This window comes from Camelus dromedarius, chromosome 36, assembly GCF_036321535.1.
Source record: "Camelus dromedarius isolate mCamDro1 chromosome 36, mCamDro1.pat, whole genome shotgun sequence".
Lineage (NCBI taxonomy): Eukaryota > Metazoa > Chordata > Mammalia > Artiodactyla > Camelidae > Camelus > Camelus dromedarius.
The window spans coordinates 13,967,252-13,980,038 of record NC_087471.1 but is presented as its reverse complement, the minus strand read 5'-3'; the positions used below and the strand labels follow the sequence as shown (position 1 = coordinate 13,980,038).

Here is a 12,787-nt window from a genome sequence, read left to right as displayed (position 1 = left end):
GACATGAGGCAGTCTAACAGGAGAAAAATAAAAATTGAACACGTGTACTTCCTGTGTATACCTATCGGAGACAGCCAGGGTAAACTGAGTGAACTCACCAAGAAGGCTGCAGCCCTCACCTTCAACATCCTCTTCAGCTAAAGACTAAAAAGGATGCTGTAGACAGCGGTCAGTTACAGAGGTCAGTTACATGGAATGCCCGGAGGAATGAAAAGTTCAGTTAGACAAGGGCTGGAAAGGTGTCACTTTGGTTTAGACATGGGAGTCATCAGTGACTGGCTGCGTGGGAATGGAGGAAGGGGAGATACACCAGAGTGGGTGGGGACACACTGCTGGTGGGGAAGCAGGCAAATCCTTCAGGAAGTTTGTCGTCAGAAGTAAGACTGTCTGGTTCACGTGAGAGGGAAGAAACAGAGGGAGATCTTTACAGAGAGGGAAATTTGAAATCATCACTGAGAAGGAAGAAGGTACAAATTAAATAAAAGTAGCAGGATCGCTGGGCAGTGCGTGACTTTCTTCAGCAGCACTTAAGATGCCTGGGGGAATGTAAGGGGGAAAAGTGATAATCAGTCTGTTGTGCAGTTGGGAGTTTTGCCAAATAAGCACACTGAAATGACAGAAAAGGGAATAAAGGATGTAAGTAGGAGTTATTACGAATTTAGCTCCTGGAAATTGTTGAGAGTATTTCGAGAGTATTTCCTTTACCGTCTTACATTCAGTGATTGGGAACCTGCAAATTAAATTGACTAAAGCAGATTACTGTGAGAAAAAAATTACATATGAATACATGCAAGAGTTCACAAAGCAATGGGATTTGAAGGGGTGGCTAGAAGTGGGGGCTTATATACAATTTAGTAAGTGACAGGAAAAGGAGAAAGGCATTTCCTGAAAAACAAATGACTTCTTGGTGAGAGGGGAGAGAAAGGGCACTTATGGTAGAACAAGTGACATTTAGGAAAGATAGAGAACGCCTTAGGAGAATGTATGGGAGAGATGGCAGGTTTGTGACAATGTCCATTTGAGTCTGGTGCTCGGGACTTGTCTCTAATTTTAAGACTGTTTCCAAAAAGTAAGTAGAGAAAATGAAAAGCCTGAGGCAGATTTCGTTTCTCCATGATGAAACATCTGTGAATCAGTGTTTAAGATAACATATAGAAAGCTTGATGGCACTGTAACGATTGTTGTGATCCAACAGAACACTGAAACAGCCACAGCAGATCCAAACGCTGTCCGTCTAAATCTTTAGGTCTACAGACAGTGATTAACGCTGGAAAATTCAAAAAAGCTATCAACCAACACGGCTCAATATCAATGACAAGTTTGGTGGGTGGCTGGGTGCTGTTTAAACAGCTGGCATCCGGGCTCAGTTTGAGTATATAATACTCCAAAGTGCTGGGTTTTATTCCCAAAATCTGCTTAGAAGTCAATGAGACACAGAGAAAAGTGATTTAAAATACATCAATTTTAATCATGCCCATATAGAATGCAAGAGTATTTTTCTTTAATAAACAGTGTCAGTATCTTACATAATGGGAAGTAACTAAAATGTTAGGCAAACAGCCCAGCAGGTAAATGTTTACTATTTATCTTGCAGATCATATACATATTCTGCAAAATCTCCACATATTCTTCACATGCTTTCAAAACCAGATCTGGACTTAGACTTGACTCGTCCATCAAGGCTATGAGAGAGTCTGTAGGACTTAGATTCAAGTTCAGTAGTAGCTAGAAAGAAAATGAAAGAATTAGATTCTTTACTTAAAATACTTCATAGGTAACTAAATGTCAGTTTATTTTTTAAGAAAAGCTGAGACTCTTCTAAGTTTTAAGAATGAAAAATACCTACATACAATTACAAAACAAAATACAAGATTACTACTCTAGGCTTTGCCCAGGGCTGCACGTTGAATTAACTGCTCCTGTGGCAAAGGACCAGAGCCCCTGGTTTTCTCATTTTTCATTCGTTTACTCAGCAACCATGTACTAAGGCACTGTGACAAGCACTGGAACCACAAGATGAAGATGACAGAGTCCACCCTGAAAAATCATGTACCATAAACTGGAAAAATAGATGAACAGGCAATTTCGGTACAAAGACATAAATGCCATGACAGGTATAAAAGAGGGCACAGTTGGAACACTCAGAAGGGACATCCAGCTTTGTGTCAATACTGTTCCCTCTTTGGTGGCCATGATGTGTAAGCAGATACCTGAAGGAGGAGAAAGTGTGGGAGGGAGAGGCAAGAAGCAAACACAAAGAGCAGAGGCAGGAAGGGCGCCCGCGGAGCTGGACGCAGTCTGACCAGCCGCTGGAGCACAGGGGCAGAGCAGGGGAGGAAAGAGATACGGCTGAAGCCTTTGGCAAGAGCCAAAACGATGTGGGTGTTTTTCTTCCAAGCTAAGGAATTTGGAATTTTTCCTGAGGGCAAAAGGGTAACCCCTGACAAAGTGAATCACAGGAAATTGTCATCCACCAGGGGACAGTTACATGAACTGTGATTGCTTGAGTCTGGGCTTTTGGCCTCAGTCACTACCAAACTCGAGAAGCTGATGACCTCCATGCTGAGAACAGGTCCGTGTGCAGATGACAGGGCCACGGGGACAGCAGAAGAGGAAGGGCACAGCCAGAAATAGAGAACACAGACTTCTTGAGATTTTTTTTAAAGCTATGGATCATGATGAATAAATGAAGAATAAGTACATTTATCATATGAATGAAATTATGCTTTCACATTTTTCATTAGATATGTGTAAGAAAAAAATTTAACATAGTATCTGTTATTCAAACACTAGAAAGAGGTACCATTTACTGTTTACAGTGTATTTTGGAAGCCAATGTCTAAATTTAATTCAGAAATGTTGGCAACATACCTTCTTTTAATTCTCTATATTATTCTCCAACTTCTTCTGCATCTGAAATAAGTCAAATATTATTTTTAATGTTTAAGTTAAACAAGAAACACTATCATAGAAATGACAGCTAGCTTATGAAATGTGGCCTTTAAATACTTTTAGAGACTTGACCTAACTTGGGGATTGTTTAAATAGAAAAAAAACACAGGAATAAAATAAAATAAATTCCTACTTACTTTGATTTTAGATAATAGAGAACATATATATGTAAGGCTATTTAGATTCCCCTGATGGAAAGCACAGTAAACACTGTCCTGTCGGATACACATAATCTCAGAGGGCGATGCCCGATCTTGTTAGCACAAAGTTTAAACAATTCATGTTCTACACTGAATGCATTACTCTGCAGTTCTCAGAAAAACTGCCCTTTATAAAAGCTTAGTTTTTTTAACGTTAATGGATTTTTCCTTAAAATGAGCTTTCCATTCCTGCACTTTTAGAAAACTAAAATTTTAAGGTCTGTTCTTGCTAATGTTTTTAGCACAGCATACTAGATGCGTAAAATGAAGAACAGTGTTCTGTTATAATGTCAAGTGAAAATTCTACTGGCAAACAGGTTAAGCAAATGTATTTTGCTCTCTGTATATGACTAAAATATTTATATCAGAAAATCTGCTTGAAGAAAAGGAAAGGAGAGGCTAGCACCAGTTTCAAAAGTTGGTTTCTGATTCACAACTTCCTAGACTTAGAAATAAGGAAAACAATATAATTCTTTAAATGTAACTTTGCTTCCGTTCTAGAAATTAGGGCCAACTTTTTGAAACTTGACTTAATTAGTTACATATTTAATTATGAAATGTGTGGGGACATTTCAAACTACAAGCGTCCCCACCTAGAGTGTTCTTTTAAAAATCTTTCTTATAGAAGTCACCCGCTCACTAAACAGGGTCTAAACTAGTACACCAGACATAATAAACACTGTGGTGATAACAGCAACACGAGAACCGAGGCCTTTGTAAATGTTAGATGCAAAGACAAAATTTGGGGCTACCATTTTCCAGTATTTTCAGAGACTGTTTTCTGTAACACTGACAAGAGCATTCTACAGAGGCCTTCTGCCATCAACAACGTGACAACAGTGCCAAGTGGGTCCTGTGAAGTGAAAAACGCCTAACAGATGAAGGGAGAAGACTTAACTGAAACAAATTCATGTAACCGTTAATAAACACTATGCAAAATGTAGATCACACTTTTACATGAGCTGAATCTAAGATTACTATCTTTTCCTCTGCAAAGCTTTTTTCCTAAATAGGTACTTCTGGGACCTTTATGTTTATTTCTAGGTGAGGACCCCCATGTCCAGATGGTGGAAGTGGTGTGAAGTCCAACATTAATAAGGAAAAGGCACCTACAGTTTTACTTAAGCTTTTCCATTTAACAAAAACACAGAAAGGTGAGAAAATTATCCACAGGAAGACAATGTATCAGCAAGTTTTAATTCTAATGATTTTTAATTAGGAGGATTCTCTCGTAACTGGCAGTTTGCAGACTATGTCCCATAGAAATGGAAGGTCCCACCGGGTACACTGCAGGATTGAGGTCAAAACTGAGGTCACAGGCTGGAAGATAATGCTGCCCTCTCTTTCGGAGATCAATTTGATAAAAACACACTTGCCACACATGTATACACACACGTTCAATTCCAAAGTGAGTATGTTTTCAGATTATTGATAGTTTCCAGTTAAAATTTGGTACCATTCTTATTTTAAATGTTATAAAAATAAATACAATTCCAGAAATGTAATAAAATCAAGTCATTTAACTGCTTTGATTCATTGTCCTGTTGTAAATAGGTTAATGTATGAAGGAAATGGCACTTGTCAGTTTGTAACTATTAAATGCATGTATTTTTCTGCAGAGAAAACAAATGAGAAAGAATTTGTTGATCAAGGAGCTAAAAAATTAAGTACAGAGAAAAAAGTGAATGAAAGAAAAAGAACTGGAAGAAGTTGAGTGGTTGTCTTTCAAAAGATAACACGCTTCCTCATTTGTCCATTCAGACAAAATGAAATGAGGGCAGGAGGGAGTCCACAGGGCAGAGAGCTGATACCAGAAACAAGGTTACTGAACTCTGCCTCTGCTTTATGAGAAGTGAGCTTAACTACTGTGATAGTTTGATTAGAATTAAAATTCAAAGTGGATGTGACCTGCCTTGGAAGCCTACTTTTAAAAGAAACGTGACCAGATCCTGCTGAGATGCAGTGCTGTGTCATGTAAAAAGTTATAAGTCTTAGGAATGTTAATCGTTTTAGCTCTGGTGCACTGGTATAATCCCATTTAGAAAATGGGCTGCTAAACCAGACATTTGAGAAATTTAAAAGTTACTTAAATAAATCATCAGAAAATGTTTGAAAGTGTCAGTAATACACCAAAAGTCCAAAATCAATGAGTGTAAAATTTAGTCTTTCTATTTAAAATAGATTTGAAGGACATTTATTAACTATTGTGGCCATGCTTCATGTTAGGCACACCAATACTTAAAAACTCTTGAACATAAAAAAATCTTTAAAACAGAGAAATTTTGTCTGTTATAATATTGTCTGGAATCCATTTTAAAGTTCTCAGTTCTCAGAAAAAAATTCTATGTGCAAGAAAATGTAACAGTGATGTATCTGCTCAGGCTAATTTTAACTTTTTGTATTTTATAATAATATAATTAAATAACACAATTGAGCAAAACTGTAAAATTGCTTCTGACATATAGGACAAAACATCCCAGAAATAAACTAGAATGTGAAATCTGAGGGTAAAAATTAACAAAACAGATACGAGGTCCATCTGTTACTGCTACAACGATGTCACGTGACAAGGCTATACTTCATGCAGCAGTAAGAGAGGCAATAAACCCAAGTGTTATGAGCTGGAAAAACCTTGCTTCAACAACCAGCACGACTGAAATCACAGACTTAGAGCAATACTTCTGTCAAGTTAGAAAAAAATGCTGAGTAAGCTGGAACTTCACAGTAGGAACAGTCCAAAATGTTAAAATTTGCACATAAAGGAGAATGTTAAATCCAATCCCAATGTCATTTTTAACATTCTGCTTTCTAGAGCCATAGCTGAAAAGCTGTGGAAGTCTGTTTTGTTAAGCCCCATGCAAAAACCCATACCTTCCTGTCATTTTAAACAGTATGTCCACACCTCTCATAGCATTACTTTATGTTTTCCCAGCAGAAATAATTACATCCCTAGCAATTCCACAAGGCACCTTCTTTCTCTAAGTCTAAGAAATCTGTAAGCAGTAACTGTACAGTAACTCCTGTGAGGCGCCCGGCAGTGCTGAGGGAGACGTGTCTCTGCACCTGGACAGAGTGGGGCTTGTTAACCTCCCTGCTAAACCTAGCATGATTCAGCCCCATGGCCCCACAGAACTACATGTACCTTGTAACTACAACACTGAGTTTAAAATAAGTCATTTTCCAGTGTATCTAGAAGTACTAAAACATAGACACCTCTTTCCCCCAAAAACATTAAAGGAGAAAACTGTCCTCAGGAGCTTTCTCTTGCATTGCTTTTGCACTCACACTCTTCCAACATCATCCCACAAAGTGACACACTGTCGATTTTTTGGTGACAACTAATGAAAACATTTCGAGTTTGCATCATGCTTAGCCACTGACGGAAGTGTTAGCCATGCATTTTTTTTTTTTAACACCATGCAGTCCGGTTTCATGACTCTGAAGCACTTAGACTCAATTTACCCACAACACTATGAAACCTGAGCTTTTTTCTTCTTCCATTTTATTATGACATGAAGGCAAGTGAGAAGAAACAGGTTGAGATCTCACTTAACAAGGGCCCGTGCTGCCCTCCTCTGCATCAAGAAGATCATGAAAACACCATCAAACCATAAACCAACGCGCACCGCTTTAAATGGCTATTTTAACAACGATACACAATGAAAACTGGTTGTAATTTAAAGACTCCCTATCGTTGCCACCTCAGTATTCCTGCAGGTGAGGGCAAGACAGAGACGTAAGTGAACTTCATTTTAAAAATTTAAGTATTTGCTTTACTTGACTACATATTTAGAAATGTCCTACAACTGCTCAGGAAGACAACAATTAAAATAACAATGCTATAAGTAAAATAGCAATTAAGGATGTACTCTTACAGAAGAAAATGATAAAAATTTTAAACTTAAAAATGGAACTTAATGTTTTTAGTGTTACAAGTTTATTGAATTCATAAAAAGAACTTATCTTGGATTCCTTTAAATAAAAAACATCAGCGTGTGGTTAAGTAGCTCAATGCCAATCATTTACTTATGCTTAGGGGTAGAAAAACTGGGGTGCAGCAAAACTTGAAAATTACTATCAACCAATGCCAAACTGAAATCAATCAGAAACTAAGCCAAACATTGGAAAGTGGATCTCTAGTTATTTGGTACTAATACTTAATTTCTAAAATAGAATTTAAAATGGAGCTTTTTAAGAAATTTAAAATTTGTCAGTTTAGTTGCACTTATTGAATAAAGTTAATGACAGGTATCTCTTGATAATTACAAGTCCAGAGACTTTAAAAAATTATAAAATTTGTCTCCTTTCTTTATTAGCACAATTATGGCTTTTACTTAGTGTGCATAAGTCAAATAAACAACTCAGAATTTCATCAAATTAAAAACAAGAATTATATCAGAAATCTGAAACCCAAGGAAAAAAGATAATATGACTAACCCAGAACAAGTGATCGCTCAAGCTAGTTTAAGGATCAGAAAAAAGTCTTGAAGTTCCTTCTTCGAGTAAGACTCCTTTTGGCCTCCATGCTAGTACTAGCAGCAGAAGGCAGTCCGTCAACAGGCCTTGCAGGAACAAAGCCAGGGAAAGAGCTCTTGTGCTGCTTCTCCAGCTGAAGCTTAGTGCTCACCTTGGCCAGCCTCTCATTAACCCTGCGAGGATCGCAAAACACAGATTTCATTCATTTTCTTCCTAAGTGATGTGTATTTTTAAAGTTGCTATAATAGTAAACAAATTGTCCCATTAAACTGCGTTTTAACACCAAAAATATGTCAGCGAAGACCTACTGTAAACAATTACAGTTTAAAACTGTCCTAAAGAAGGATGTATGTGCCTGGGGGGGGCCCTTAACTAACAAGTACTTCAAAGTGGGGAGAGTCAGAGATGGAGACGCCCCCACAGAGGACCCCCACTGCCTTCTGCACAGGCTGCATCTAGACAAACTCACCCTCAGTAAACCAGTTTAGAAATAAAAAATAAACCATCCCTCAAAGCCATTTTCAAGCATTTGCTTTCACCCCCCCTTATATACACATCTCACTCATTACCCGGGAGAAATTAAGCATGTGGCACTGAGCAACAGTTTAGAGCCACCACCTCTGGGGGGCACCAGGCGGCAGAGTGGATGGTGGGAAAAAACTACGACAGTGCCAGGGGCAATTTCAAGTGTCCCCCAATTTCCCAAAGCTCACTTTGTTACTTTGCTTTTACCAGAGGCCTACATCAGCACTTGTTTTCCATAACCAAACAAAATCTCAAGCGGATTTTCACTTTTATGGAAAAAAAAGCAAAAAGCCAGAATAGCGCTGGGTGTTTGTTTTAGCCCGAGCCATCAGAGGGGCAACGAGCACCCCGAGCAGCGAGAGGGGCTCCACTGAGCTCCTTCCCCAGAACCACACTCAGTATCCTGGCATCACGCCGCCACGGCTTTGGACTGTGTGTGTGAGCGCCTGTGCTTTATGCACAATTATTTTATGCACCCACCAGCAAGATGTGTCCTAAGGTAACTGCCTCTTTGCTTTACACCGACAACTTTCATAGGAATGCTCTACTTTTGGATAGCAGGGAGACCTGTAGCTTATAACACTGCTACTCAGGCACCGGAGGTGGGACCCGCCCTTTCTGTCTTCCACACACCCCCTCGGGCAGGCCACCATATTCTTCTTAGCCACTTTGTGAACCACTATACTGCCCTTCACCCCTATGTGAATTTCCCCCTATTCCCCAAGCATGCCTTTATGTAGCAGAGACAAACTTAAAAGGGTACAGTACTTCGTCTCACGGTGCCCACTAGCGGTGACACCAAATATCACAATGAAGAAAATAAATTCACCAGACACCAGCATGGGGCCCCTTGGGTTTACGTTGTGCTCTTCCAAAACACAGTTAATTTTAAACTCATTAACATTTCTATTTATGGGAGTTCCAGCTAGAAATTTTGTGATAATATGGCTGTCTAAATTACAAAGTTTGCAAAACCCCTAGCTTAAAGACTAGATCAGGTTAAATATATGCAAATATAAAAAATAAAGTCATGTAAAAGCAACAAAAGGCAGGGAGATGCAAACTGCCCTAGACTGATATTTTAAAGAAGAGTTCATTTGCTAACATCATTTCCCAAAATTACACTATCTAGTTAGCTTTCACTTGCTACTCACCTCATGAACCTGGCTCAATATTATGCCTTAGAGGCAAATTAATGACATAAATTATTTTCTATAATTCTATGTTCTGACTTACAAGGTTAGCTGACTTGCCAAAGACTTTCTATTTTCTAGCTCTTCCAGGTACAGTTGTTTGTATTTTTCCAATTTGTTTTCATTAGAATCATTTTTCAGTTCAGGTTCCAGGTCTTTAACTCTGTGTTCCATTTGACTTACTGAAGCACATTTATACTCTCTTAACACATTTTCTTGAAATGCTGCTTGTGCCTAAAGCAAATTAAAAGGATACAATTTTATAAATAATTATAACCTGAGTAATTACAGTCTATTTGTTCCCTTTAGTTTTGAGTCAGTGACTCAGAAAGCAATTTTAAGTGTGAGAAAAAAGCTGACTATTAAACTACTTATCATCAATGTCAAGTGAATTAAATCTGAATTACAAAATTAAAGTTGAACCACTCTTATATTAGTACTCATGTAACGTGATAGTTCAAAGAATAATAGGATCAATTTAAAATTTTAAAAATTGAACAATACAACCTAACAGTAATCCCAGAGTGTGGCACAGTATTTACATCACAATATATTCTTTTCCTCCTAGTAGTCTTGATTTACACCAAATGATCTTAAAAATAATTCTCTAGTGAGAATTGTTCTGAAAGATCAATTTAGTGATAGTGATGATGGAAACTAAATTATTTAAAGGGAGTAACAAATGCAGCCTTCCTTCCAGAAATCTACAAAACAAACTGCTATATGGGAAGTAGAGGAAACACATAAAATGTACACATCCAAACTAATTCTTAGCGAAGTGAGTTAGAGCACGTTACAGATCAATGTTTCACCTGTAAAAACTGGCTGATTTCTTTCAATTTTTCTACTACATCATGTGTTGCTTGCTCTTCAGTTTCCCGTCTGTACTGCACAGCTCGCCTGAGTTCTTTCAGTTTTTCTACTACATCCCATCTTGCTTGCTCTTCAGTCTCCCGTTTGTACTGCTTCACTTGACTGCGTTCCACTATGTTCATTTAGAGGTGACCTCTGAGGTTTAGTACTTCTTCCTCCAACTTCTTCTTCTCCTTCTCTAGTGTTTCACACTTCTTTTGCATCTCTTTCATAGATACTAGTTCTTTTAGAAGAAGCTGAGTTTCTGCACTCAGATGGAGAAGTACTGAAGATGTAGATTCCTCTTTTGCTGGCAGATCAGCATTCTGCATGAAGAAGATAAAATTGTTTGGTAATGAGGTTAGCAGACTGAGAACAGCCTAACTCTAACCCAGCATCAAAGGTTGAAATAAACTCAGTTACAATAAAATGGTATCTGCCTTGTAGAAGGGAGAAACTCAAATTACTCAGAAAATCAAGAAAAAAAGTTCAAACCACCAAGAGTCACAAAAATATAGTTTACTGTCATCATCTTTGTTATACATTTGTACTTGATTTTACACTTTATTTTTTCTATAATTGTTTCATGTCTTTCCTACATAAAATGACTATAAGGCACCTCTTAGTAGAAAGTCTCTTACCCCTTCCTTCCCCAAGTCTTAACTCTTCATGATTTTTAAAGTTTTAGGGCGATCACATTGAGCTACTTAGGGCTGAGTTAATAAATGCCTCCCAAAACAAGACTTTGAAAAAAAGACTGCAATTAATACATCTTACAAATATGGATTCTAATGCCATAAGCCTTTCTCTGAACTACAAATATTTTATGCTAGTTTGAATTGCATTCCAAGGAGCAATGAATGATTCACAGAGTTAAGGAGAAATCCATCTCCTGGTGTAGTGGTTTAGTAAGATGACCCATGCATTTTTCTAAACAAACAAACAAAAAAGCCTTAATTCTTGTAATCCTTTGTGGCTCTCCACAAAACAAGAGAACATACTCAACAAAAACAAAAAAAATTGCTGGAATTTCAGTGACACTGACTTGGGAAGAACTGCCTTCCTTCAGATAGACGCATTATTTGGTGAGACAAGGCAGCTGGAGGTAGTGGTTGTAAAACATCTACAAATTCCTTGACACTTCCCCTGCAAAATTCCCTCCCCTGAAGTATGTACTGGCCTCAGTCAACTGCTTTCTAGGGGACAGAATGTGGGGGCACTGCTGTGTGATTTCTAAGGCTAAATGGCGTCTGACTTTCACTCCATAGGGATGCTCACCCTTAGAACCCAGCCACCACGTTGTGAAGCCCAGGCCACCTACTGAGTGTACACGCAGCTGTCCCAGCTGATGACCCAAGGGAATGTCCTTAACCCAAGCCAGCTCCAACTTCCAGACATGTGCATGAACAAGCCTTTAGATTATTGTAGTGCCTGCTTGATGCCAAGTGGAGAAGAAATGAGCTGGTTCCACTGAGCCATGTCTAAACACAGATTTTGGAACCAAGCAAATGCTGTTTTGAGTCACCAGGTTTTGAGGCAGTTTATTATATAAATTATTAGCAATACATAACTGGCACAGATATTGATGTTAAAAATGGGGCACAGCCATTAAAAAAGAACCCAAAATGTGGGGATGCCTTTGCACCTGGAGGTAGGTGAAACCTGAACAGATGTAGAGAAGAGTAAGAGTGAAAACCCAAAGTGTCCCCGAGACTGTGAGTGGAAGCCTGAGGGCCCTTGAAGGGCTGAGAGTGACGGCTTCTAGGCCAGGGAAGAAAAGGACACCGGAGGAAACGGGACTCTTGCTACCAAACAGCTGAAAGTAAAATTGACAAGAGAGATAAGCTAAAACAAAAAGATTATTAAATGTAAAGAAACTAGGACTCACTGGGTTCAAGTATCTGTATCCCATTTAAAGCATCTCCACATGCCCAATTGTCACACAATGTGTAAGCAGAGAAATGGCTTCTGGGCTAAGATCAAATCTAGGGTGTTACGAGGGAAACAGTCTAAAGATGAAGCCAAGACTTTGTTAGGACCTTGGAAAGATTTAACGTGCTGCCTCAAATTCCTTTAAAGATCTTAAAAGCGTAAGAATTTCAAAGGCATGGTCCCACAACAGCTTCACAGGAAGCCCAAGGTGAAGAGTTTATCTCAAAGAGACATGAGAATAGCTTTTCCAATGGCAGGAACCCCAATAAAATTCACAGGAAACTCAGTTTTAAAGAGAACTGTGGTAGCAAAGCTACTGCTTGCTAGCTTGGACTGAAAGAGACAAAGATAGTGCAAAATGGGAAGAGGCCTTTGGGTTTTTCTTAGAAGGTCTACAAGGAGGAAGCTGGCTTGAGAGAACTACTCAGCTGCAAATACTGGTCATTGCTCATGAAAGGGACAGAACAAAGAGCTCAGAGAAGGCAGCGAAGGAGAACCCCTCCCAGGATTAGGACTAAATCCTAGTCAAAAAGCCGGCAGCATCAGGCTGCATTTCAGAACTGCTACGGGCCACTGTGCCTCCCATCTTCCATCTGTGAGTGAGGGAGTCCTTAGGATTTAGCAGAATGTTGGGTGTGTGGTGGCAAATAATCCGTG

The 12,787-nt window shown here is 38.8% G+C and overlaps 1 protein-coding gene across 21 annotated transcripts in view; it reads right to left on the bottom strand.

Annotated features, from left to right (window-relative positions):
- Positions 1 to 1,447: 1,447 nt before the first annotated feature.
- The window catches only part of LOC116151743 (ankyrin repeat domain-containing protein 26-like), an 83,378-nt gene continuing 72,038 nt past the window's right edge, over positions 1,448 to 12,787 (bottom strand). For 18 of the 21 annotated variants that reach the window (XM_064482521.1, XM_064482531.1, XM_064482530.1 and 15 more), the window contains 5 exons: positions 10,159 to 10,524; positions 9,390 to 9,580; positions 7,590 to 7,801; positions 2,872 to 2,913; positions 1,448 to 1,725 (listed from right to left, as the gene is read on the bottom strand). In XM_064482521.1, the coding sequence (XP_064338591.1) occupies positions 10,342 to 10,524 (183 nt within the window). In that variant the 3' untranslated portion in view covers positions 1,448 to 1,725; positions 2,872 to 2,913; positions 7,590 to 7,801; positions 9,390 to 9,580; positions 10,159 to 10,341. The remainder of the gene's footprint in view (positions 1,726 to 2,871; positions 2,914 to 7,589; positions 7,802 to 9,389; positions 9,581 to 10,158; positions 10,525 to 12,787) is intronic. The other 3 variants (XM_064482528.1, XM_064482529.1, XM_064482541.1) reach the window with 3 other exon arrangements.